Source organism: Scylla paramamosain, chromosome 31, assembly GCF_035594125.1.
Source record: "Scylla paramamosain isolate STU-SP2022 chromosome 31, ASM3559412v1, whole genome shotgun sequence".
NCBI lineage: Eukaryota > Metazoa > Arthropoda > Malacostraca > Decapoda > Portunidae > Scylla > Scylla paramamosain.
In genome coordinates, this window is record NC_087181.1 from 14,471,500 (window position 1) to 14,497,513 (window position 26,014).

The 26,014-nt window shown below is 43.7% G+C and overlaps 1 protein-coding gene across 1 annotated transcript in view; it reads right to left on the bottom strand.

The window, feature by feature from the left end:
* LOC135088684 (tetratricopeptide repeat protein 28-like) overlaps positions 1-20,906 on the bottom strand; it is a 59,593-nt gene extending 38,687 nt beyond the window's left edge. Inside the window, 2 exon segments of the mRNA XM_063983620.1 lie at positions 20,187-20,334; positions 20,581-20,906. Coding sequence (XP_063839690.1) covers positions 20,187-20,334; positions 20,581-20,721 — 289 coding nt within the window. The 5' untranslated portion in view covers positions 20,722-20,906.
* Between the last annotated feature and the right edge of the window lie 5,108 nt (positions 20,907-26,014).

Genomic DNA, 26,014 nt, shown 5'->3' on the forward strand with positions numbered 1-26,014 from the left:
GCCTTTGTTGCTTGGAAACCTTTATATTAGTTTGCATTCTGTTTGTTAGGCATATCCAGTAAGCGACAGAGAGAGAGAGAGAGAGAGAGAGAGAGAGAGAGAGAGAGAGAGAGAGAGAGAGAGAGAGAGAGAGAGAGAGAGAGAGAGAGAGAGAGAGTCTTAACGTGGCTTTTATACGGCTAAGGCCCACCACAGAGATTTTTATGGGTATTCATCCACACCCATATGGACCTCTATGGCCCCCACCCACGCCCGCACCCCCCTTCCCCCCTCCCCGGCCCCATACACACACCCACACTTCCTAACCTCCACACGCCTCAACATTCACCTACCTGTACGCCCCTCCTCTTATCTCTTCTTGCTCCTACATTCCACACACCTATTCTATCCATATCTCTGTTTGTTTTTTATTTTTTTCTACTTCTCATCCGAATATCTTCCACCTGCTTTTTTCCACTCGCTTTCACTTGTCTCCACCTGTCACCACACGCTTCCTCTCTCCGCAACTCATTTTATTTTTCATTTTTGTTCCATATATCTTCCACTTGTTGTTTTCCACTCACTTAAGCCACCCACGGTCCTTCTTTCTTGGAGTGTTCTTCTCATATTTTTCTCCACTTGTCTTTACTTGTCCCCAGACTGTTCCTCCATCCACATCTCATTTTGTTCTCTATTTTTCATCCACATAGACTCCACATACTTTATTCCACTCGCCTTCGACATTCATACTTCCTCCTTCATGGTGTTTTCGTGTCATATTTCTCCTCCACTTATCCACACATTCCTCTTCCATCCACATTTCATTTTACTTTGCATTCCTCATCCACATAAACTCCACATGTTCTATTACACACGTCCTTTCCTCCTACAGGTTTTTTTTTTTTTTTCCCATGGTGTTTTCCTCTAATATTTCGTCTCCTCATGTCTTTTCCACTTCGAACTCATCCGATTTTTTATTTCTTATCACGTAACTTTCATTTATATTATTCCATTGTCTTACGGTGTCTATAGTTTCTCTTCCATGGTGTTTCTTCCTTATATTTTCTTATCTACATATATTTAAGCTCCTCCACCTGCCCCGTTCGCCTCCTCCACTCTCCACATGCCACAACTAACGGGCGCATACTTTTCCACACTGATACAAAAGCGGTGTATTTATATAAGGAAGTGAGATGTTGTGGAATAAGAGAGAGAGAGAGAGAGAGAGAGAGAGAGAGAGAGAGAGAGAGAGAGAGAGAGAGAGAGAGAGAGAGAGAGAGAGAGAGAGAGAGAGAGAAAGAAAAAAGATTGAATTTATGCCAACAATCCTTACATTCTTCTTTTTTCTTCTTTCCCTTCGTCTTTTTTTTTTTCGATGTATTGCATTAACTAAATATTTGCCAATTTATTTGCTCACACTGAATTGTAATTTTAGACCGAGAGAGAGAGAGAGAGAGAGAGAGAGAGAGAGAGAGAGAGAGAGAGAGAGAGAGAGAGAGAGAGAGAGAGAGAGAGAGAGGAAAAAATACATAAGCACATAACAAGTAACACGTAACAAGGAGACTCTTGATGATTCTTGAAGTAACAGCGAACTTCCTGCCTGGTGGTTAAATACATTCTCTCTCTCTCTCTCTCTCTCTCTCTCTCTCTCTCTCTCTCTCTCTCTCTCTCTCTCTCTCTCTCTCTACACTTTATATCTTGCTCAGTCCATATCTGGCATTTTTATTCTTATTTTTTGTAGTTATTTTTAGCGTTGAGTTACGTCCCAGTGATTCTTCTTCTTCGTCTACTTGCGTGGCCTACAACCCGAGGCCATAGCGGCGGCTGTCCGTATCAGAGGCTCCATGGCCCGCTATCAGACCCCCTGGCCAATTCAGACACCTCTTGGCCACGCTGGAATCTCTAATCTACAATCTGAGACCTTTACTTGGGTTATCTTCTCTCTCTCTCTCTCTCTCTCTCTCTCTCTCTCTCTCTCTCTCTCTCTCTCTCTCTCTCTCTCTCTCTCTCTCTCTCTCTCTCTCTCTCTCTCTCTCTCTCTCTCTCTTGTATGTGTTTTCTTGGGGCATATCTTATTTCTTGTGTTATTTGTTTTTTTTTTGTTTTTTTTTTCTTGGTATCTATGACTTTTCCGTGCTTTTTTTCTATTTAGTATTTCTTCTAGGACTTTTATTTTATTTTTTTTTTTATATTACGGTTTATTTATTTATTTATTTTATATCGTATTTTTTTCAGTTTTCTTGTTTGCAGGATTTGAATTTGTTGTTATCTTCGCTTTTTCATGTTTTCTGTTATTTACTTTTTTATGGGATTTTTTATTTCGTTTTCTACTCTTTTTTTAGTGTCCTTTTTTCATAGATTATTTGCCATCTAGAATTTTTATTTTTCTTACTTAAACTTTTTTTCGTACATCTTTTTGCATACAAGCTAGACTTTTCTTTTTTATACATGTATCTACGCATTTCTTCGCATATCTACTGACATGTATTATCTAATGTCTAGTACCTTTCTCTTTTATCAACGCATTTTTTTTTTCGCATATCTCCTCTTTTCATCTACTATATATATTTTTTTTTTTCCTGTAAGAGGGTCAATAAAAACAAAACCCACTTGAATCCCAGTTTCCAAAGAGAAGCCAAAGAGATCATCACCTCTATTATCTATTTATGTCTATCCTCTTTTTTTTTTTCTTTTTCTTTTTTTCATTAGTTTATATTTGTGAATTCGTGCAAGTGATCATATACCTTGGTTTACCTGCACGTGTCGCTACCTGGCCATGTCATCACCTGGTTAATTCACACCTGTGCTTCTGTTGTTGCTTAAGAAACATGTGGGAGAAACCATTCAGGAGGCACCTTCTTCCCACCCATCCCATTTATATCTGGTTTATCTTTGTTTGTCCAGGTGATTCTATATTTGTTTACCTGACCCTGACCTCGCCTGCTAATTTACAAACTCACACCTGTGCCTCTGTGTCGAGAAAATATCAAACATTAGAACCTCTTCCCAGCCCTCTTATTTCTTTTTAAGTTCACCTGGTTATGCCCTCACCCGGCAAAATCACACCTGTTCCCTGCTGTTACTTCCTTATAACCTATGGGAAAAATCAACTATTAGACCTTCCATCTCCCCTTTTCTCACTCTACCTCCTGTCTCACTGTTTCTCCCTCTTTTTTTCTTCACTGCGAGGCCATGATGTTTCTCCCTGGCTAGGCTGGCGTCGCCACGGCCACCCCCTCAAGGCCACGCCGCCGTCTGGGGCTGCAGGGCGGGAGGGAGGGGCCGGCCAGCCACTCCAGCGCGTTGGCGGAGCTTGATGCAACCTGGCAGCCTGTTTCGTGCTCAGCTGGGCTCAAGGTGGACTCTTCCTCCACGCTAACACGCCCACCACCACCACCACCACCACCACTACCACCACCAACATTGCCACTACTACTACCACCACCACCACCACCACTACTGCTACCACTACAATCATGATTCTCTCTCTCTCTCTCTCTCTCTCTCTCTCTCTCTCTCTCTCTCTCTCTCTCTCTCTCTCAGCGTCCCCTAACTCAATTGCTATCTTCTCTGTGTTACTTTGTTATTTTATAATCATCGGTAATTTTCTTTCTTCGCTCCTTCCTCTTCCTCACATTCCACGGGTCGGTTTGTCAATTTCTACTCTTACAATTTCTTTTTATTTTATTTTGTCGAGTGTCTGTATTTTTTTTTCTGTCTTTTTATTGTTCGACAGATTTCTTCCTTTTGTATTCTTTTGTGGATACTTTTCTCTCGTACACCTTTTAGTTTTCTCTTTTTTCTTTTTTTTTCCCTTACTTTCTTTTATATTATGTCTCCGCTTCCATGGACTTCAACCTTTCTCTTTTTCTGTTTTCATTCTTTTCTTCTTTTCTTTCATTTGCATACGTTTCAGTTCATTATTACCGGAATGTTCTTGTAATGGCGTGTTAATTTGTTTGGCGTTAAGTACTTCATCATTGTTTTACTCCCTCAATATCAGCAGGAGAGGGAGAGTGTGTAAATACGAAATATATAAGTAAATAAGTAAAGAAAGAAGAAAGGTAGGAAAGAGAAGGAAGGAAAAGAAAAATTAATACAAGTAAAGAAAGAAGAAAGGTAGGAAAGAGAAGGAAGGAAAAGAAAAATTAATACAAGCATACAGTGACGAGAAATTAATGAATATACAACCATAGAGATGAAAAATCATAAAATACAACCGCAGAGACGAAAAATCAACAAACCATACTGAGACGAAAAAAAAAAAATTATTCGTTATTTTTCAACATCGCAGAAACAAAGAAAAAAATACCTTTAACAATTATATTACTCCAAAAAAAAAACAAAGAAACAGGAGAACAAAATTAAATGGCTGAAAAAGTTATTACTGTTTAAATATATGAAAAAAGTTATTACCGTTTAAATATAAAGAAAAAAAAGACAAATACAGATGTACAAATACTCGAAATATGGCCCGAAAACAAAACCACAACTAACAATACCAAAAATAAAAGCGCAGCGCCTCTCGGAGAAGGAAAAAAATAGAGGAAAAAAAGTAAAAAAAAAAAAAAGATAAGCGAGTGAGCGAAAGTATAATGCAGGTGTATGAGAAGGAAAGAAAAAAAAGATATAAAAATAAGAATAATGGAGAGCGTTTAATATGAAGACGATGAGGATGATAACGAGGAGGAGGAGGAGGAGGAGGAAGAGAAGGAGGAGGAGGAGGAAAGAAGACTGAAGTTAATCTGAATGAGATGAAAGAAGCAGCAGCAGAGAGGCGACCCATTATATTTAAGAACCAGCTGAAGAAAAAAGGAAGGAATTGTTACGTAAATAAAAAAAATAGAAAACGAAAGACGATAATGCGAGGATACGAAGAGGGGGAGGAGGAGGAGGAGGAGGAGGAGGAGGAGAGGCTGGAAGGACCCAACCCCGATAGCCCATCTTGACTTCTTTCGGTGTTGGGAAGCAAAGAGGTTGTAATAGTTTGCTGACAGGCTTTTAAGTGTACCACCACCACCACCACCACCACAACCACCACCACCACCAGCACGACCTTGACTTCCCTTTTGATCATCGTTTCTCGCTTGCACAGAATAGAAAAAGGATCTACTCGTATATAGAATTCATCTCGTCCTCTACCTCTTTATCTATCTCCTTGTTCTGGTCCTTCTACAACAACAACAACAACAACAACAACAACAACAACAACAACAACAACAACAACAACAACAACAACTACTACTACTACTACTACTACTACTACTACTACTACTACTACGCCTGCTTCTACTTTTCATCCTCATCCAGGTACTTCTACTACTACTAACATCTACTATTACCACTTATACCACCACCACCACCACCACCACCACCACCACAACAACTAGCAAGAGACAAAGCCGCAGCCAAATTAGCAGAAAGACTATATCCAAAAAACCTCGGTGCTATCGTCCCAGATACACGCATATCTTGGTAACCACTCTGCTTTACATCATGTCCTGAGTCAACCTCCGGGCGAACCTTTATCATTGGAGGTGTTTAATTGTATTTATTTTCAACCTGCATGCCTGAGAGTTCGTCCGTCTGTCTGTGTGTCTGTTCCCCCTCCTTCCCGCCCCCCTCTCTCTCTCTCAGGCAATCTACGTGTCCAGCATGTGTGTAGAACTTAATCAGAAACCTATTCAAAGGATTTTCTTAGTGTCTGTGAAGAGAGTCAGGATCGATTACTTGGCGAGGCTCTGGTAGAATCCGCGGCCCTCGCCACTCCCCTCGGTGACCTGTGAGTAATGCGACGGAGAGAGAGAGAGAGAGAGAGAGAGAGAGAGAGAGAGAGAGAGAGAGAGAGAGAGAGAGAGAGAGAGAGAGAGAGAGAGAGGGGGGGATGGGGAGGTAAATACAAAGAATACAAGTGAATTTCAAACTGCAACTGAGAGAGAGAGAGAGAGAGAGAGAGAGAGAGAGAGAGAGAGAGAGAGAGAGAGAGAGAGAGAGGAGAGGGGGATGGGGAGGTAAATACAAAGAATACAAGTGAATTTCAAACTGCAACTGAGAGAGAGAGAGAGAGAGAGAGAGAGAGAGAGAGAGAGAGAGAGAGAGAGAGAGAGAGAGAGAGAGAGAGAGAGAGAATACAAGTGAATTTCAAACAGTAACTAGATTTTTTACTTATCTCCCTATCTACAATATTATAGAAAAAAAAACTACAGTATAAGGTTACAGAGGAGGAGAAAAAGCTACAGTTCTCTTCACTACCTAAAGTAATGTATAAAAAAGAAGCTATACAGTGTAAGATATAGAGGTACAGGTATAGACAATATAGGGGAAGAGAAAACGTTTGATCAGTAGGTGCTATTGTTTGTGGGGGGAGGGTACAAATGGCTGTCGATATGGTAATGTGAATATGTAGTGGAGAGAGAGAGAGAGAGAGAGAGAGAGAGAGAGAGAGAGAGAGAGAGAGAGAGAGAGAGAGAGAGAGAGAGAGAGAGAGAGAGAGAATAAGACAATAACAAATTAAGAAATGACAAATGCGGGAAACTAAAATAAATAGTAAGATAAAAGATACCAGAGAGAGAGAGAGAGAGAGAGAGAGAGAGAGAGAGAGAGAGAGAGAGAGAGAGAGAGAGAGAGAATAAGACAATAACAAATTAAGAAATGACAAATGCGGGAAACTAAAATAAATAGTAAGATAAAAGATACCAGAGAGAGAGAGAGAGAGAGAGAGAGAGAGAGAGAGAGAGAGAGAGAGAGAGAGAGAAATATGCGTCAGAAAATTTATGTATTACAACTAAACGTTAACAAGCACTGCCGTTGTTTCTTGTCTCATTACGTGCCGTACATAATTACATTGGCTTATTGATTTATTCGCCAATAGGTTCCGTGGCTTTATTCTCGCTCGCTCGTTGGGAAGGAATGCCAGACAAGCGATCGCCTCCCGTTAATTGGTTCAGAACTTGTTTGTCTTACTTGTATTATTGCGCCCAAGAATTTCCCGCTGGTACGACTGAATGAAGTAGTGAATAATGGTGATAGATAGTGGTAATAGTAGTAGTGGTTGTAGTAGTTGTTGTAGTAGTAGTAGTAGTAGTAGTAGTTGTAGTAGTTGTAGTAGTAGTAGTAATGATAATAATAATAATAATAATGATAATAATAATAATAATAATAATAATAATAATAATAATAATAATAATGATAATAATAATAATAGCGTTTTTTTATCAGGTATATATTTACATTGTTTGTTTACTTACTTACACATGAGCTTTTTTTTATTCTTTTTGTTACGTACACAAATTTAAGGCTTATCCTCACACACACACACACACACACACACACACACACACACACACACACACACACACACACACACACACACACACACACAGAATTAGCACCAACATAATACCTAGAAGAATTCGACTCTCTCTCTCTCTCTCTCTCTCTCTCTCTCTCTCTCTCTCTCTCTCTCTCTCTCTCTCTCTCTCTCTCTCTCTAATAACGTTATCCAGACTCATTCTTTGTGAAAATATAACTTGAATTTATCTACACATCTAAGAGAGAGAGAGAGAGAGAGAGAGAGAGAGAGAGAGAGAGAGAGAGAGAGAGAGAGAGAGAGAGAGAGAGAGAGAGAGAGAGAGAGAGAGAGAGAGAGAGAGAGAGAGAGAGAGAGAGAGAGAGAGAGAGAGAGAGTTACCTGCTAAATATATATACTTTTTCTTATTCATTCAAGGTTTTAGATTATCTTTCTAGATGTCTCGTCCTACTCCTCCTCCACCTGCCCCTCCTCCTCCTCCCCCTCCTCCTCCTCCTCCTCCTCCTTCTCTTCATGGCTACGTTTATAAAATCATCATCTTTAGCTCTAATTTTCTTTCTATATGAGCAACACTCACGCTTACACTCACCGCCGAGGAGGAGGAGGAGGAGGAGGAGAAGAAAGAGAAGAGTTTGCCTACCTCACGTCTTCTTCCCTCTCGTTGCACTCTTCTTCATGTCTTCTCTTCTTATACGAAACTTTTTTTTTTTCCTCCTAAAGTTTCCTCGAGGGGGAGAGAGGAGCGACGGGAGGGAAGACGATGAGAGAGAGAGACAGAGAGCGAGGGGGAGGGAGAAAGAGAAAGAGAAGTAAGTCAGAGAAGGAGAGTGAGAGGCGGGGCTGGAGAAGGCGGCGTGGCAATCCAGGCTTGTAAAATGTGTATTAGAACAGGTGTACTAATTACAGGCGTGGCGGAGTGGCGAAGTAACGACACCTGATGGAGAGGAAATGCTTGAGTCTCCGCGGATTCTATTTTTTTAACCTAATCGCTTTGATGACTGGAATACTAAGATCCAGTCATAGCCTCTTATTTTAAACCTCTCGTGTCGACCCTCGAATACTCTGCTTGCTCCCGCTGCCCAGTAAGATAAACCTAAGGTCCAGCCACCCAATCACTACCCCTGCTGCACCTCCCTTCTGTGATTGGAGGAGATAAGAGCCAATAGCCGCTCGTATTAACTAGACTGAAGGGATAAGGGAAAAAAAAAGAACGGACGGTAGAATTTAGACTCCAAGCTGTCCCTTTCCTAACCAGTGGTGCTTAGGTCAAGAAAAACCCGCGACCAATGGCTGGGTAGGTGCACGGAAAACGAATGACCAATGGCTGCGCAGATAAGGGGAAATGAGGACCAATGAGCGCTCAGATCGACGTGTGTAGTGACCAATGAGGACGAGGATCGGAGCATTAGTAGGCACGCTGGGGTGGTTGATTTGATAATGGGCCGGGAGACTGTGGAACTCGGCTTATATCCCAAGCTGGGGTATTGTCATGTCGATGTGAGTGTTCCTCTTGAGAGAGCTCGCCCGCCGCACCTCTCCCTCCCTCTCTCCCTCTCTGCGTCTCTCTCTCTCTCTCTCTCTCTCTCTCTCTCTCTCTCTCTCTCTCTCTCTCTCTCTCTCTCTCTCTCCTGGTTCTCCTTCCTCCTTCGCTCCCTCTCTCTCGTACCCTCTCTCTCTCTCTCTCTCTCTCTCTCTCTCTCTCTCTCTCTCTCTCTCTCTCTCTCTCTCTCTTCCTGTTTTTTGTTGGTTTGCCTTGGTTTGCCTTTTTCATTGTCTCTGCATCGTCTCTTCTTTTCTTTGTTAATTTTCCTCTCTCTCTCTCTCTCTCTCTCTCTCTCTCTCTCTCTCTCTCTCTCTCTCTCTCTCTCTCTCTCTCTCTCTCTCTCTCTCTCTCTCTCTCACCTTAACTTTCCCTCCCTCACATCATCCCTCATCCCATCTCCACCTTCCTCCTTCCCTACCACTACCAAACTTTCTACGTCAGCAATCTTCGCCATCGTAACACAGGCGACACTGCATAACCTCGTTTTAGGCTGGAAGACTTTGTGGTATCTCTTTGAACTGTCTCCTCCTAGCAAACCTCCCACCCCCTTCCCGTCCCCTATCTACCCCCGCCCTATCTCTCCCTCAGGCAACCCTTTCCACCCACACCACACACCGCTGTCCTCATCCCAAGGGCCTTACCACCCTGTCGCCTTAACTAAGGGTTACATTCCCTAATACAAGCTAATTTCCAACGAGTTTAAGCTTGGGTAGGCTTTCAGGTATTTGGGCTCGAGGTAGATGAGAAGGGAGGAGGAGAGGAGGGAGGAGAAGGAGGAGGAGAGGAGCAGGAGAGATGTTGCTGGGCCAAGGATGAAGAGGAGTGGGAGTAGGTGATGCGGTTTCACTTTGCCAAGCTCACTACGGTCGCCGCATTCGGGTTGTGGTATGTTGTGTTGTTGCGGATTGGTCAGGGAGTTGATAGGGCTTAAGGACGAGGCTGAGGGGGCAGGGGCTGTGTGGAGGGTGCGGGTCTGGGAGGAGGAGGACTTGAGTTTTAAAGGTAGGAGCTGGATTGGGTTCATTCTGGAGGGTTTTTCTTTTGAGGGAGTGGGCTGATTGGAAGGGCTGTGTTAAAGGTTAGGTTAGGTTAGGTTAGGTTAGGTTAGATTTGGCTGGGTTAGGTTAGGTTAGGTTAGGTTAGGTTAGGTTAGATTTGGCTGGGTTAGGTTAGGTTAGGTTAGGTTAGGTTAGGTTTGGCTGGGTTAGGTTAGGTTAGGTTAGGTTAGGTTAGGTTAGGTTAGGTTAGGTTAGGTTTGGCTGGGTTAGGTTAGGTTAGGTTAGGTTAGGTTAGGTTTGGCTGGGTTAGGTTAGGTTAGGTTAGGTTAGGTTAGGTTAGATTTGGCTGGGTTAAGTTAGGTTAGGTTAGGTTAGGTTTGGCTGGGTTAGGTTAGGTTAGGTTAGGTTAGGTTAGGTTAGGTTTGGCTGGGTTAGGTTAGGTTAGGTTAGGTTAGGTTAGGTTAGGCTAGGCTGGGTTAGGTTAGGTTAGGTTAGGTTAGGTTAGGCTGGGTTAGGTTAGGTTAGGTTAGGTTAGGTTAGGTTAGGTTAGGCTGGGTTAGGTTAGGTTAGGTTAGGTTAGGTTAGGTTAGGCTGGGTTAGGTTAGGTTAGGTTAGGTTAGGTTAGGTTAGGCTGGGTTAAGGTTAATGGATACTTGACTGGGTTGCCCCAATCTAACCTAATCCAACGTAACGTAACCTAACCAAACCAAAGCAAACCTAACCTAACCCGGCTTGACCATACCAAACCTAATGTAACCGAACTTAACCTAACATAACATAACATAACCTTACCTTACCTAGCCTAATCTAATTATCTAACGTAAACTAACTTAACATAATCAAATTTATTAATAGATTGATCTGAAGCTGTTTGTTGCCGCGTTAAAGTTAACTAAGACTAACTACGCTTTGTTCAAGGCAAGTTGGAGGAGGGCAAGGGGATATAACTGGTTGATATAGATAGAATTAGATATCACCTCAGCCTTAGAATTAGACTTGGAGGTTCCTATGTAGAAAATAAGGCCTACGCCACTTCTAAACACTCAAACAAGACCAGCTGTGCGGCGAGGCTTGAGTCATGACACGGAGAAGAGACAAGACAAGACGGAAAACACCACGTCAATATTTAAACACTCCCTGGACGCAAGTTTAAATAATTAGACTCGAAGGCTCAAGAGTTCTGATCGGATGAGGCTCAATCACCGCAAGTTCGATTCCAGCTGGCATGAGACTCGGCAGATTGTGTGGAGCGTAGGAGCGCCTCCCCTGGCTGGCTGGCATGGCTGTGGCTGGCATGGCTGGCTGGCTGGCTGGCTGGCTGGCTGGCTGGCGGCGGGAAGGAAGGGTCGGCCAGACAGGGACACCCACTGATACAACATAAGAAGCCCGATGATTGATGTGTCGGAGGAGATAAACTCGCGCAGAGGAGAAAGAAAAATTAAAGGGCACTGAAATAATAGAGTTCTCCCTGCCTGGTGAGGGGAGATTTATGCGCAATATATGTAGAGGGCGCGAGCCACAGGGAGGTCAGGAAACCAGGGACGCACGGGATGGAGGGATGGCGTATTGATTCCTGCACGAGACGAGGAGAGATGGAAAAACAACACTGCACAGGAACTCTTAACCTTTCCTCTGCTTATGACACGCACGGTTCCTCACTCACAAACTGCTCTGACACGTTGCTTTTAGTTCAGCACCCATTTCTGAAGAATCAACACTGCATATGTACTTTTAACCTCGATTCTTTACTCAATGAATACTTTTACTACATTATTTTTCATTCACCAGCCACCTCTGAACATTATATTGGCCAGATATCGAAAAATCGACACTGCATACGAACTTTTAACCTTTCCCTTACTTATTATTCACGGTTCTTTATTCACAAACTAATCTGTCCCATTAGTTTTCACTCACCAGTCATCTCTGAACATAAAACTGCCTGAAATATAAATAAATAAATAGAAACTGCTCCTTTAACCCATTTCCTTTCTTGTACGTGCTTATAAAGATTTTGTGCAGTGCTTTTAGTGTTGGGAAGTGTTGCAGTGATTGGGTTAATGAAAATCTTTTAATGAGAGGGAGAGGGAGAGGGAGCGCTAGTGACAGTGTATTAGTTAGGCAAACGACAGGCTGAGAAAGAGAGAGAGGAAGTAAACTGAATACGCATTTTAAAGTGTGAGAGAGAGAGAGAGAGAGAGAGAGAGAGAGAGAGAGAGAGAGAGAGAGAGAGAGAGAGAGAGAGAGAGAGAGAGAGAGAGAGAGACACACACACACACACACACACACACACACACACACACACACACACACACACACACACACACACACACACACACACACACACACACAGACCTAATAGCCCAGTTCGCGGAAGACGCTTGAATCCCCGTCAGGAGAAGAAGGCGGAGATGGAGGCGCGCACTCTGATCACCTCCGTTCGGCCGCCTCATCACCGCCTTATCTTGCACGACAGGCTGGATTAGAGGCTCCGGGCCGGATGAGGTATACTTTATGAATAATTAAGTTATGCTAATGACCGACCTATACCAAGCCTTTCTTTCCGTCGCATTCAATCCGCTCACTCCCCGCCACCAGCAAGTGACGGACGGCCAGAACAGCGGCATTTCTACCCCATATGTAGATGACCCTCACCGCGTCTCGGAATGCCTCTCTTTCGCCCTTCTCTTCCTCCTCCTCTTCCTCTTCCTTCTCGTCGTGTCTCCCTCCATCTGAATACCATCTACCCTGCCTCCTCCTCCCTCCTGTTTTACTCCTTCACGTCTGTCTTCCCTTTCTTGTCTCTTTTTTTTTTCTCTCTTTCTCTGTTTCCTCGTTTGTTATTTTGATTTCTTTCTCCTTCTCTCCATATCGTCGTCCTCCTTTATTCTTCCTCTTTATGCTTCCTTTTTTCCGTCTCTCTTTCATCTGTTATCCTTTAATTCATCCCTCCGCCTCTCCATCTCCCCTTCTACCATGTTATCACTTTTTTCTTTCTCCTTTTTCTTCCTCTTCATCCTTCCTTCCATCTGAATCATCCTTTTCTCTTCTTCCTCTTATTCTGTTATTCTTTATATCCTTTCTTCATTAATCCTCCTATCCATCAGTATTATCACCTCTACTTTCCTTTCCTCTTTCATTATCCTTTCTTTCATTATTCCTTTCTTTTTATTCATCTGTTCCTTCTCTCGTTTTCTCCTTCCCCTCAATGTTCTTACCATCCCCAATTTCTTTACCTCTATTCTTTTTCTTCTCTTTTATTCTGCTCACTATCACCCCATCTATACCATCCCCCATCTCCCCTCATCTGCCCCCTTTCCCTTCTTCTATTCCTTTCTTTAAGCTCTCCTAGTCCTCTCTCTCTCTCTCTCTCTCTCTCTCTCTCTCTCTCTCTCTCTCTCTCTCTCTCTCTCTCTCTCTCTCTCTCTCTCTCTCATTGTTATTATTATTATTATTATTATTATTTTTATTATTGTTATTATTATCATTATTATTATTATTATTATTATTATTATTATTATTAAGTATTGCCTATCTTAATCATCACTTTTATTTCTTACGCAGCATTTTATATTAATCAAATCACCACCACCATCATTGTTTTCTTTCGTGTTGTTGTTTTTTTACAGGAAATACGCTTTTTTTACTTTTTTTTTGTCCTTGTTCAGAAACCCTCCTACATATAAAAAATAAAATAAATAAATAAATAAATAAATAAACAAAATATAAATCATCACCATCATCATCATCATCGTCATCATCATCATCATCATCATCATCATCATCATCACCGAACGAGAGGCAAAATAAATAAATAAATAAATAAAAAAACACTGACTCACGCACACAATTCCAAGCATTCCTTAGCACATTTTCTGTCCTCGTGCTTCTCTCCTTTGATCCCCGTGTTAAGGCGAGATCCCGCGATGCCTCGAGCCCCGCCGCTACTGTAGGGGCGCTGGGGAGGAGGGAAGGGGACAAGGGGACTAGGGGGGCGGAGGGGAGGACGAAGAGGGGTCGCGGCGCCCTGCTGGGGAGATAGAAGCCTTGGGACAAAGCAGGAGATTGAAAGTGCGATACAACGGCACAACCCTCATCATAATCCTTCATAACCCTCGCGCTTGAGTCCAGGATCATCTCCACCTCCTCCTCCTCCTCCTCCTCCTCCTCCTCCTCCTCCTCCTCCTCCTGGGCGTTCTTGGCAGCCTCCTGGATCTGCTAGTTTTAGATTTTACCACTGATACAAACGTCGTAGGTCTAGCTGCCTTCTATTATGCGGAGATTACGATGATGTGTGTGTGTGTGTGTGTGTGTGTGTGTGTGTGTGTGTGTGTGTGTGTGTGTGTGTGTGTGTGTGTGTGTGTGTGTGTGTGTGGTGATGGTGGTTTTGGTAGTAGTAGTAGTAGTAGTAGTAGTAGTAGTAGTAGTAGTAGTAGTAGTAGTAGTAGTAGGAGCAATGAGATAGATGTGGCATTGCATTACCGTATCCGAACACACACACACACACACACACACACACACACACACACACACACAGAGAGAGAGAGAGAGAGAGAGAGAGAGAGAGAGAGAGAGAGAGAGAGAGAGAGAGAGAGAGAGAGAGAGAGAGAGAGAGAGAGAGAGAGAGAGAGAGAGAGAGAGAGAGAGAGAGAGAAACAAACAAACAAACAAAGAAACAGAGGAAGAAAAAGAGAAAGACACAAACAGAGACAGAGGAAATGAGAAACAGAGACACAGAGAACCACAGAGACACAGACAGCCGAGAGACAGACAGGTGTAGCGGAGCGGTCTCGGAAGAAGCTAATGACTTGTGTACGTGTTAGTCTGAGGATCAATGCTCATCTTTTGTTTGTAGATGGACGCCGCTGCCCTTACGCCGCTCCTACAGGACTCCTTAAGAGCCCATTGAGGTTTCTGCAAACACTCGAAAGGGCAGCGTTCTGGGGGTGGCATGTGGGGGCAGGAATCGGAGGGGGCCGGAGGGGGATGGAGTTGGGTAGACTCATATTGCATCTAAAGGGAAAGCCGCTCCCCTATACCAGCCCCCTAAGTCTCCCGTAAGATGCACATGGTAGCAGAGTCTCGTTAGATGCTGGGGCTTCCACACAAACATGTCCCGCCCAAGCAAATATGGGGCGGTAATGCTTAGATACGAGTCGTTAAATGTCTGTCTAAGTGGTGATGCGGAGTCCCGAGACGATATGAAGGCGGCGATGTGATGTTTCGTTGCTCTTGCTGGCGCCACCACTACTACTGCCATTACTACTATTATTCCTCATGCTACTACTACTACTACTTCTACTACTATTACTACTACTACTACTACTACTAATGTCGAAGTGACGATGTGAAGTCCAAATATGTTCCTCTTGGGGCTACCACCACCACCACTACGACTACGACTACTACTACCACTACTAGTACTACGACTACTACCACTACTACTACTACTACTACTGCTGCTAGCACCATCGCCGCCGCTGCTCACTGTACCATCCAGTCTGAATTTAATCCCAGGAACCCCCGCCGTGTTATAGCTGTCGTCCTCGCGACCTCATCCCCCCCTGAGGTACCCCCGTGTTTTTGCCCCGTACGGACGAAGCGCCGGCGGGTCCTGCAGGGTCCACCGGGGTCCTGGCGTGGTTCTGCGGCGGTGGGGTCCTGCAGGGCGTGCGGCGGAGGTCGTGACGAGGACAGCGGCGCGTCTCAGGGACATTTACGATTTTAGGCTAATTGTGGTCTGAATGGCCCCGCTGGCTTTATGGATATTTACTGTGCCCGCCTCAGACTACCGCTGTGAGATGCCCTGTGTGGCCCCCTTCGCACCCCCTCGCCCCGCTCGCCCGCCCAGCACTCTGAGACGCCCATACGCACGCCCTACACACACACACACACACACACACACACACACACACACACACACACACACACACACACACACACACACACACAGTTGTTTTCCTATCCCCACTCATATTCTTTCTCTCTCCCTCTCACACACACACACACACACACACACACACACACACACACACACACACACACACACACCTGTAATAGGCGCCCACACCTGTGCACGCCATGTTTGCCGAAGTGTCCTCCTAAAGAATAATAATGTCATTTTTATCACACTCTATCTTCTGTCCATCTCCCGATGTATATTTTTGTGTGCTTCAGTCTCCTCCTTTCTTTTCTTTCTGTTTTTTTATTTATTTATTTATTTATTTATTTTTATGTGTATGTTCCTTTTATTTTCCTCCTTATCCATCCTTGTTCTTTCTCTACTTTTTTTTTTGTGTTCATCAGTTTTTTTCTTTATTCTTTTTGTTTCCTTTGTTATTTATTTTCTCCCGTTTTTATGTTATTCTTCATATATCTGCTTCTCTATTACATTTTTGGTGTACTTATCATTTCTCTTTTGATATATTTCAGTCATTTTATTTCCTCTCTCTCTCTCTCTCTCTCTCTCTCTCTCTCTCTCTCTCTCTCTCTCTCTCTCTCTCTCTCTCTCTCTCTCTCTCTTTTATGGCGGCCTAAACAGACTCGTTTTTTAATATCTAAATCTTTATTTCTCTCCCACTAAAGAAGAGGAGATAAAAAGAAAAAAAAAACTTCCAAGTCCCGTCGAGAAGTAAGGAAAGGAGGAGAAGGAGAAGGAAGGAGGGAGAGAGGAAGGAGAGAGAAGGAACAAATGAAGGAAGAGAAGGAAATGCGTGAAATATTGCACAGTCAGATATGTTTAATTGCAGGAGGAAAAACACTCCAGAAAATAAATACTGTAGAAAGTTTTGATATTATTGTTGTTTATGTCCTCTGTGGGCTAGCGGCAGGAGGAGGAGGAGGAGGAGGAGGAGGAGGAGGAGGAAGAGGAGGAGGAGGCTAGTGGCAGGAGGAAGAGAAGGAGGAGGAGGAGGAGGAGTACTAGTTATTGTTGCTGCTTGAATGCCTGTATATTTTTGCAGTAAACAAAAGCAACCAAACCTGAAAGTAAATATTGGAGCAAAAACACCAAATCACGAGGTAGGAACGTGTCAAAATTAATTATGCAGGTACAGGTAAGAAATACCCAGCCAGGTGAGGAGGAGGAGGAGGAGGAGGAGGAGGAGGAGGAGGAGGAGGAGGAGGAGGAGGAGGAGGAGGAAGAAGAACAGGTGGAGGTAAGGAGCAAGGAAGGAAGAGGGATGAGGCTCAGAAGGGTATAGTACTAGAGAGAGAGAGAGAGAGAGAGAGAGAGAGAGAGAGAGAGAGAGAGAGAGAGAGAGAGAGAGAGAGAGAGAGAGAGAGAGAGAGGCTTGTTTTGTGAGAAGGAGAAGGGACAGTTTGAGAAGGAGGGATGTGTCTGCCCAGAGGAGGAGGAGGAGGAGGAGGAGGAGGAGGAGGAGGAGGAGGAAGAGTCAGGGAGGTATGGAGGAGTGACTAGAAGGGGCTTGTTTGAAGGAGAGGAGAGAGAAAGAGGGGGAGGGGGAGGAGATATCTTTGTGGGGGGAAGGTGTCTCTTTGGAGGTAAGGGGGGCATAAGCTGCGCCCGGGGCTTATGGAGGAGACTGTATAATATGACTGCACTGACTGGAGGAGCAGCTGAAGGAGGAGGAGGAGGAGGAGGAAGAGGAAGAGGAAGAGGAGGAGGAGGAGGAGGAGGAGGAGGTAGTGGTGGTGGTGGTGGTGGATAACATTTCGTGTGTGGTGACACTTATGCAGTTTCTCTCTCTCTCTCTCTCTCTCTCTCTCTCTCTCTCTCTCTCTCTCTCTCTCTCTCTCTCTCTCTCTCTCTCTCTCTCTCTCTCGTAGCACGTATCCATTTCAAATTATTCATCTACACAAATCTACCTTACCTAACCTAAATTACCTACTTTCTGATTATATCTATTCATCTATGTATCTGTTTGAAGACTAAAGCGAAAAATTATTGAGAATCTGCCTGCTGACACACACACACACACACACACACACACACACACACACACACACACACACACACACACACACACCTAATGGACGCGATACAACAATTTCGAGGATCCCAACGGTCTGAAGTCCTTCCCTAAGCGCACCTTTTTATTATCCTTTTACGTCCAGTCCGCGTGCGTCATAGGCCATTTAGAATCTATTAGTAGCACCTTTAACGTCTTTTGTTTATAGTGGAATGGCTCATCGCGCGGCGCCCTCGCTGCCTCCACTGGTACTGAGATGCAAAGACGCGGTGAAGAATGCGGTTCGTCTTTCGTACGTTTTTTTTTTTTCCTCCTTTTTTTTTGTCGGCTTGATTTTGCTTGTTTAAAATTAATGGCAGGAATGCTTGTGTGTGTGTGTGTGTGTGTGTGTGTGTGTGTGTGTGTGTGTGTGTGTGTGTGTGTGTGTGTGTGTGTGTGTGTGTGTGTGTGTGTGTGTTATTTTCCACACAGTTCTCACCTGAAACTCCCTGTAAACCTTATTCGTGAGGTTTTGAATGCGTATAAGTAGAGAGGGAATGTCAAGGTTGTACGTGTTGATATTTTGGGCATATGTTGTGGGCTACTGTTATGTATTATTAAATGTTGTTGTGTTATTCAGTTGGTCTGAGTTATTGTTTATGTAGTATGAGTAAGTATGTATATGTCGCTGTATACTGTGATCGATAAACTAACTGTGTGTGTGTGTGTGTGTGTGTGTGTGTGTGTGTTAGGAACCGAAACCTCAGCCAATTTAATCTCACCCCACCTCTCCTCACCACACCCCGTCTCGCCTCACTCCATCCCACCTCTCCTGCTCTGCTTTACCTTGTGGCACAGAAAAAGAGAATGCCACGCGGAAGTGTGGTTGTAGTACCAGTAGTTTAGGAAGATTGATCATAAAAGTTGCGTTAGTTTTACGAGTGTTTCCTAACTAGTCGCTGTTCTTAGTAAAAAAAATGACGCTGGTAGTTTTGTCTTAAGCGTTCGATAGCTGGAGAATTAATGGCGTCGCTATAAAACGGACGAACACACGGATAGACAGACAAATATTGCAGTTATTTCCAAACAAGTGGCCGCAAAACAAATATGCTGCTAGAAAGTTGATTCAGGTTTTGCATTTTTGGGTTCTTAAATTTCTCTTATAAATGGAATAAGTGGGAGAAGCAGGATGATAAACAGACAGGCAGACAGAGAAATATCATTAATATTTCCAAATAAATCATCATAAACAAATACGCTATTGAACTGTTGATAAAAAAAATGTCTTTTGTCTTGAATCTTCCATGTTTTGTGAATTCATGGCTATTCGAGGGCAAACAGACAGACAGACAAATGTCATTAGTGTTTCCAAATAAATCACTATAAACGCACTAGATAGAAAAAAAAGGTCTTGTTTGTCTTTAGCCTTCTATGTTTTAGGAATTCATGGCTATACAAAAGAGAATGCAAACACAGACTTTTTTTCAGAGCCGTCCAGTACAAGTCAGTGCCCTACCCGTCCATAGCCAGCCGTACCAGACCGTAACAGACTAACCCGTCACATCACACCTCATTTCCCACGCGGCCTGAGTGCATCGTCCTCCGCGCCTCTATTACTCGTACACGTCTCCTCGTCACGTCAGGAGGTGTTCGTGGTAAAGTTTCAAAGTTCCCATTAGATGCTGAGGTCTTCCCTACCCATTTTTATTATTTATTATGCCTATAGACTCTGCGTTAACATTGCACGTCGGGAGTTACTAATGCAGCTAGTTAACATTAGATTCTGGAGTCTTTCGTTGTACATAATTTATTCTGTCATTATGCGTAGTCTCAAAGTTAGTACTGGACGTCGGAAGCCACTATTCCAGTACCAAAGCTCCAATTAGATCCTCGTATAGTCTTTCATGCCATATTATTTCAGTTCCATAGCTTCTATTCGATCGTCCAAGAATCTCCCACAGCACATTCATATCCTACGCCGTGCCTACTTCTTCACTTCTCTGGCTACCTTCAACTACATTCCAATACCTCTGTCTCTTGTTCCCTATTTCCTGTATAGATCTTTTCCTTATACATCTAGAGAAAAAGAGTTGTCCGTACAAGACTCCCATGCACACAGAAGAGAGTCATAACTTACTGCCACACATCCAAGGGGCGAAACAGACTCCCACATATCCAGAAGAGAGCATAACAGAGCTCCAAACATCCAGCGAGGGAGCATAACAGGCTGACATACAATCAAACGGACAAGACAGACACCCATTCATCTAACGAAGGAGCGAAATAGAGCCCCATACATCCAGTAGAGAGCATAGCAAACTCCAACACATCCAACGAAGGAACATAAGTGATTCCCATACATCTATAAAAAACGGGATACCAGATTTCCATAGTCAAATAAACGGTATCTAGACCCCATGTGTCGTAAGAAAACTGGAAGAACTTACCTCTAAGGGGACTCTTCATGGCCGCCTCCACCAGGCCTGCCAGAAGCTGTAGGGACTTGGGATCCTGGGCCAGGCCACTGCTGAAGGCGGCCAGGGCGTCTGCGTGTCGGCCCAGGCACTGCAGCGCCACGCCTTGCCGGTAGTAAGCCTGTGGGAGAGACTCGGAGTTACACTTTGACGAGAGGGATTGAGGAGATAGGCTGGACATTGATTACTACTGGAAGATATATGAAAAGAAGGTTTTTGAGGGATGAAAAGTAAGGATAGATCAACTAACTAATTCTCTCTAAAACTGCTGTTGAATTGGCTGAAAAGTAAGCATAATCTCTCTCTCTCTCTCTCTCTCTCTCTCTCTCTCTCTCTCTCTCTCTCTCTCTCTCTCTCTCTCACGTACTAGAAGGGAGCAGTGCGGGGACTTGCGCGCCATCTTGCGGGTTCGCCACACACTGCGCAGGGTGAGCCAGGTGACCAAGGGGCGTCGTTTACCGCGAGCTGCCCCCTTGTTGGCGCCGCCCCCTCCGCGCAGCAGCACCATGGCGCCCCTGCCTCACTAAGGGGCTCCTCACCAGGCAGGGATAAGGGGCCGGGGCGCTGATCCCCTTATCAAGCTGTCCTCATGGCTTCTTTCCTTTCTGTCCTTGCCTTTCACTTTCTTTTCTCTTTTTCTTTCACTTTTCTTTTTCTCCTAAGATTGATAGATGAAAAGGTAGTTTTTTCTTCCTTCGTTCGTTCGTGTGTGTGTATGTGTGTGTGTGTGTGTGTGTGTGTGTGTGTGTGTTTACCAGCCAACGAACATTTGGTAACAACAGCCAAAAAAAAACACACTTGACAAAAAACGACCCATAAATCAAGTACCCAAACCCTCATGTACACACACACACACACACACACACACACACACACACACACACACACACACACACACACACACACACCAAACACACAAACAAAAAAATAAAAAGCAAGAGATAAAAAAATAAATAAAAACTGAACACCCGGGACAAAATGCAGCTTCATGAAAGGGTTCGATTAGGGTTCGAAGCAGCGTGAAGCCTTTGATTAATAGCTTCCAAGTGGATCATGAAACGGCCTCGAAAAGGCATCGACCAGCATGAGACGACTCTGATTAATTACCTTGAAACTCTACTGCTGACCGCGTGACTAGAGACGGGGGAGGAGGAGGGGGAAGGAGGGGAGGGAGGAGGGTCAGACGGAAAGGTGGAAGGTACAGTTATGAAGAGAAGAAATAAGGATGGGAGAAAATAAAGGAAACGTGAAGAAGGTGGATAAAGGAGTCGGAAGAGAGGGATAGAAAATGGAAAGGAAAGTAAAAAAAAAAAGTATGAAGAAAAGATAGATGCAAAGGGTGGTAGAGAAGGAGGAGGTGTACGAGGTGGTGGTAGAGGAAGAGTAGGAGGAGGAGGAGGAGGAGGAGGAGGGTCAGACGGAAAGGTGGAAGTACAGTTATGAAGGAAGAGAAGAAGCGAGAATGGGAGAAAATGAAGGGAAGATGAAAAGTAACACTGTGGATAAAGATGGCTGAAGGGAAGGACTGATAGAGAAAACGAAGATAACGAAAGCATTAGGGGAAGGTCGATGCAACACCAAGAAAAGCGGGCATGTATCAAGATGTTTTGCCAGTTTAATAGCGGCAGTTCTCCCCTGTCTCATCGAATAGCTCCTTTCATTCTTAGTAATTTTGACACTAGAAATTTATTATAACCCCGCCACGATGTTTTAATGTTAACTCGTTTTCGAAGATACTAGTGCCGCGAGGAGCACACCAGCCCGCCTCAAGTAATGTCGCCAACTGTCTACTTGCGGGAAGCGGTGTGTGTTCGTACGTGTGTGTGTCAACATGTTTGCGCCGGCGCGAAATAAGTCACGCTGATTGGATACTTTGAGGGAGACAGTGCCACGGACCAATGAAAAAATACGTAATTAATTCAGCCAATAATATCGCTTTATTTCGTCGGAGAAACAAAAACACGGCCTACATTTGAATTTTGAACCACTGTGAGGAAGGTGTCTGTGCGCGTTGGAAGTACTTGCCTAACCACGAAAATACTCAAGATTCCCTGACTTTTTACATGAATACAGTGTTCTGCCGCGAGTGTGAGGTGTGTGAGGCGCCACAACAACCATAGCTGGCGAGACGGCGGCTGGAAGGGGGAGGTGAGAACGACTGGAGTGCTGCGCCGTTAGGACAGTAAGGTTTGTTGGCGAACTATTCATGGTTAAATTAGGTTATGTTAGGTTGGGTTTAGTTAGGTCTAGTTAAATTTGGTCTAACACCTAACAGTCCCGTGGCGTGAGACCAGTAGATCATTACGTAGCGAGTGATAAAAGTACGTACTCGTGATGATTTATTTATTTATTTATTTATTTATTTTCTGTTCGACTTCATGTTTTGTATTAATGTTACTCGTTTATATAGCAAATCAGCAGTTCTTGGGGGGACGGGAGGAAGGGAGTAAAAAATAAAACGACTGATTTACGGTTAGTGGATTAATTCAAAACACACCGAAATCTACCAGAAGAGAAATATTTTCGTTCACCATCTTGAAACAACGGTCAAACATCTTAATATTTACCGAAAAGCAGAGAGAGAGAGAGAGAGAGAGAGAGAGAGAGAGAGAGAGAGAGAGAGAGAGAGGAGGAGGAGGAGGAGGAGGAGGAGGAGGAGAAGGAGGAGGTCGTTGAGAAAGTATGAAACTGTACTCAGATGTTTTTCTTTTTTAATTAGTCTTTTCCTGTTCCTTATCTTCATGTTGTTCATTATCAGTAACGAGCGAAATCACAGATAACAATGTTTCCTGTTGTTGTCTTGTTATCAGTGCCATCTGCTGACTGAAAGGTAAAAAGGGAACCGTTGACTTCCCTTTATCATCACCACCATTATCATCGTCATTGTTATTCGTTACCATTCATAACATTGTATAGTTTCAGAAAAAAAAAATTTCCTGTTTTATTCGTATTATCAACTTGTTTTATCATTATTATCATCACCATCATTCATACACGCATTCACCAACATTGCGTAGTCCTATCTCCTGCTTTATTCATCTTATTAGCAGTTAACTTCTTTCTCTTTCTCATCATTATCATCATCATCTTGTTCATTATCATTCATACACGCATTCTCTAGCATTGCATAGTTTCAGATCGCAGTACTTCCTGCTTCACTCCCATTATCAGCGCCATCTATTGACTGGCATCCCCACCACATACCTCCCAGTCCTCCACACTCGCCTTGGCTTCACCTTCGCGACTTTTAATGACGAAGGCAACAAATATTAATGAATTTTCTCCAATCCATAGTGGTGATATTAAACAGCAGGGATTGGTATGCTTAACACGCCCCCAACCCTCCCACCCCCACACCGACTTCTTTGTACACCCCCCTCCTCTGATCTACCATTCCCACCCAACCTACTCATCCACCCGCTGCAGCCATCCCCTCTTCTCTCTCTCTCTCTCTCTCTCTCTCTCTCTCTCTCTCTCTCTCTCTCCTTTTCCCATTCCTTCATTCCTTTCAGCAACGCCTCTGTATCTTCTTTTTTTTTGTTTATCTTTTTCTCTTTCTTATTCTTTCCTTTTGTTTGTGTGTTGGTTAAGTTGAGTTTCATCTCCCTGCTTAGCTTACCTGGCCGGTTCATCACACCTGGCGTTAATTATCAAGTTTGAGGAAGGAACCTGTTAGTTTTATAGCTTTTCGTTCTGTCTCTCTCCCAGCCTCTCCCTCTCCCCCTGTCCCTCTCCCTCTCTATCTGTCTAACTGTTAATCATCTTTATTAATTAGGATAAACTAGTATTTCCTTGTCATGCCCATTTATTTTGACCTCTCCTCCTCCTCCTCCTCCTCCTCTCTTCTGTCCCAAATCCCTCAGTTTAGTTTACACAGTACAATTTATAAAGCAATCTCGTAAGATTCAAGAAATCCTCTATATTTTGATATTCCTTTGTATTCCTTTACGTTCCTCCTCCTGCTCTTTCCCTTCTCATAATTATCAAACAATCCTGCAATTCTCAACAAAATCACCACTTTACGTTCTTCCTTTGTTTTCTTTACGCTCCTCCTCCTCCTTCTCTTACTCCTCTTCCTCCTCCTCCTCCTCCTCCTTCTGCTTCGCCTTCTGCAGCGGCGTAAACAGTGCTTGCTTGCTTGCCGCGGGTTGTCGAGACGCAAATTATCCTTCGACACCTTCTTCATGCACCTGTCCGCCGGCCGTCACCTGGTGCCCACCTGCCCTAATGCTGAGTGACACCTGAGCCGCGGGAGGAATGTCCTTCACCTGCACAATCAAGAGAAGGATGCGTGAGGTGACAGCTGGAATTTGGATGCTGGAAGTGGTGGTGGTGGTGGTCGTAGAAGGTAGCTCGGTCTCTCTCTCTCTCTCTCTCTCTCTCTCTCTCTCTCTCTCTCTCTCTCTCTCTCTCTCTCTCTCTCTCTCTCTCTCTCTCTCTCTCTGTTATTTCTTTATCAGTTTTCCAGTTCGTTACTCTTCCTCCACCTCCATTTTCTCCTCTTCTCTTCCTCCTCCTCCCCCTTCTCCTCCTCCTCCTCCTCCTCCTCCTCCTCCTCCTCCTCTTCTTCTTCCATCTAGTTATCTTCATCTCATCTCTTTATTATCGTTCGTGTCGATTTTTCCTCTCTTTTATTGGTTTAATTCGTTTCGTCTCTTATCATCTTTTTTTTTCCTTTTTCTTTTCGTCTTCCCTAAAATTTATTTCCCATTTACCCTGTGACTTTCCTTTTGCTAATGGAGTTTCCTTCAATTCACATTTAATTCTATTTATTTTTCCCTTCAAACGATAATAAGAAAGAAGCGACACAGAAACAGGGGGAGAAATATAAACACTTAAGGATGAGACGGGAAGAACTGAAAATGTATAAAGTTAGAGAATAAACTGGAAATAAAAGAAAAATAAAGTGGATGAGAGGAATTTACAACTTAACGAAGGAGAAACGGCATAGGAGGAGGAGGAGGAGATGAAGAAGTGATGAAAGTGATCGTGTTGAGAGGAAATAAAGAAGGATGAAGAGAAGGAGGAGGAATAGACAGATAAAAAGAAGAAAAATTGAAATTGATCTTAATGAGAGAAAAGCAAATAAGGTGAATGAAGAAATGGAGGGAGAGACAGAAGGTAAAAGAACAGTGAGAATAAAAACAAGAACAAAAATAAGAAGGAAAAAAGCATGAGAAAAAGAAAATAAAAAAAAACCTGATAAATGACCTGTAGGAGAAGTAGGAGGAGGAGAAGACAAAACAAAAAGAAGAGAATAAAGATAAAATAGAGAATAACAAAGAGGAGGAGGCCAGAGGGGAGGGGGAGGCAATAAGAGAAAGGGGGTGAAGATGTGGGGGGAATGGGGGGAGAGATTCCTCCTTAGTTGACGTCTCATATCAACAGCAGTAAATTTGTGGAAGAGAGAATTGGTTCGCCTTTACTCCCACAGCTTAAGTTAGAGTGAAAACCTCTCTCTCTCTCTCTCTCTCTCTCTCTCTCTCTCTCTCTCTCTCTCTCTCTCTCTCTCTCTCTCTCTCAAAGTGTGTGTTTTTCGTTTTTATCTATGGAAATTACAGTTTTTAAGGGGCTATCGAGGATTCATGAGAGAGAGAGAGTCAGTCAGTCAGTCAGTCAGAGAGAGTCAGTCAATCGGTCGGTCGAACAAAGCAAGCACACACACACACACACACACACACACACACACACACACACACACACACACACACACACACACACACACACACACACTAGAATGGGAATTTTTATGTTCGTCGTTTAAGTCATTAGAATGCTGCAGAGTCCCCCGCCACTGATAG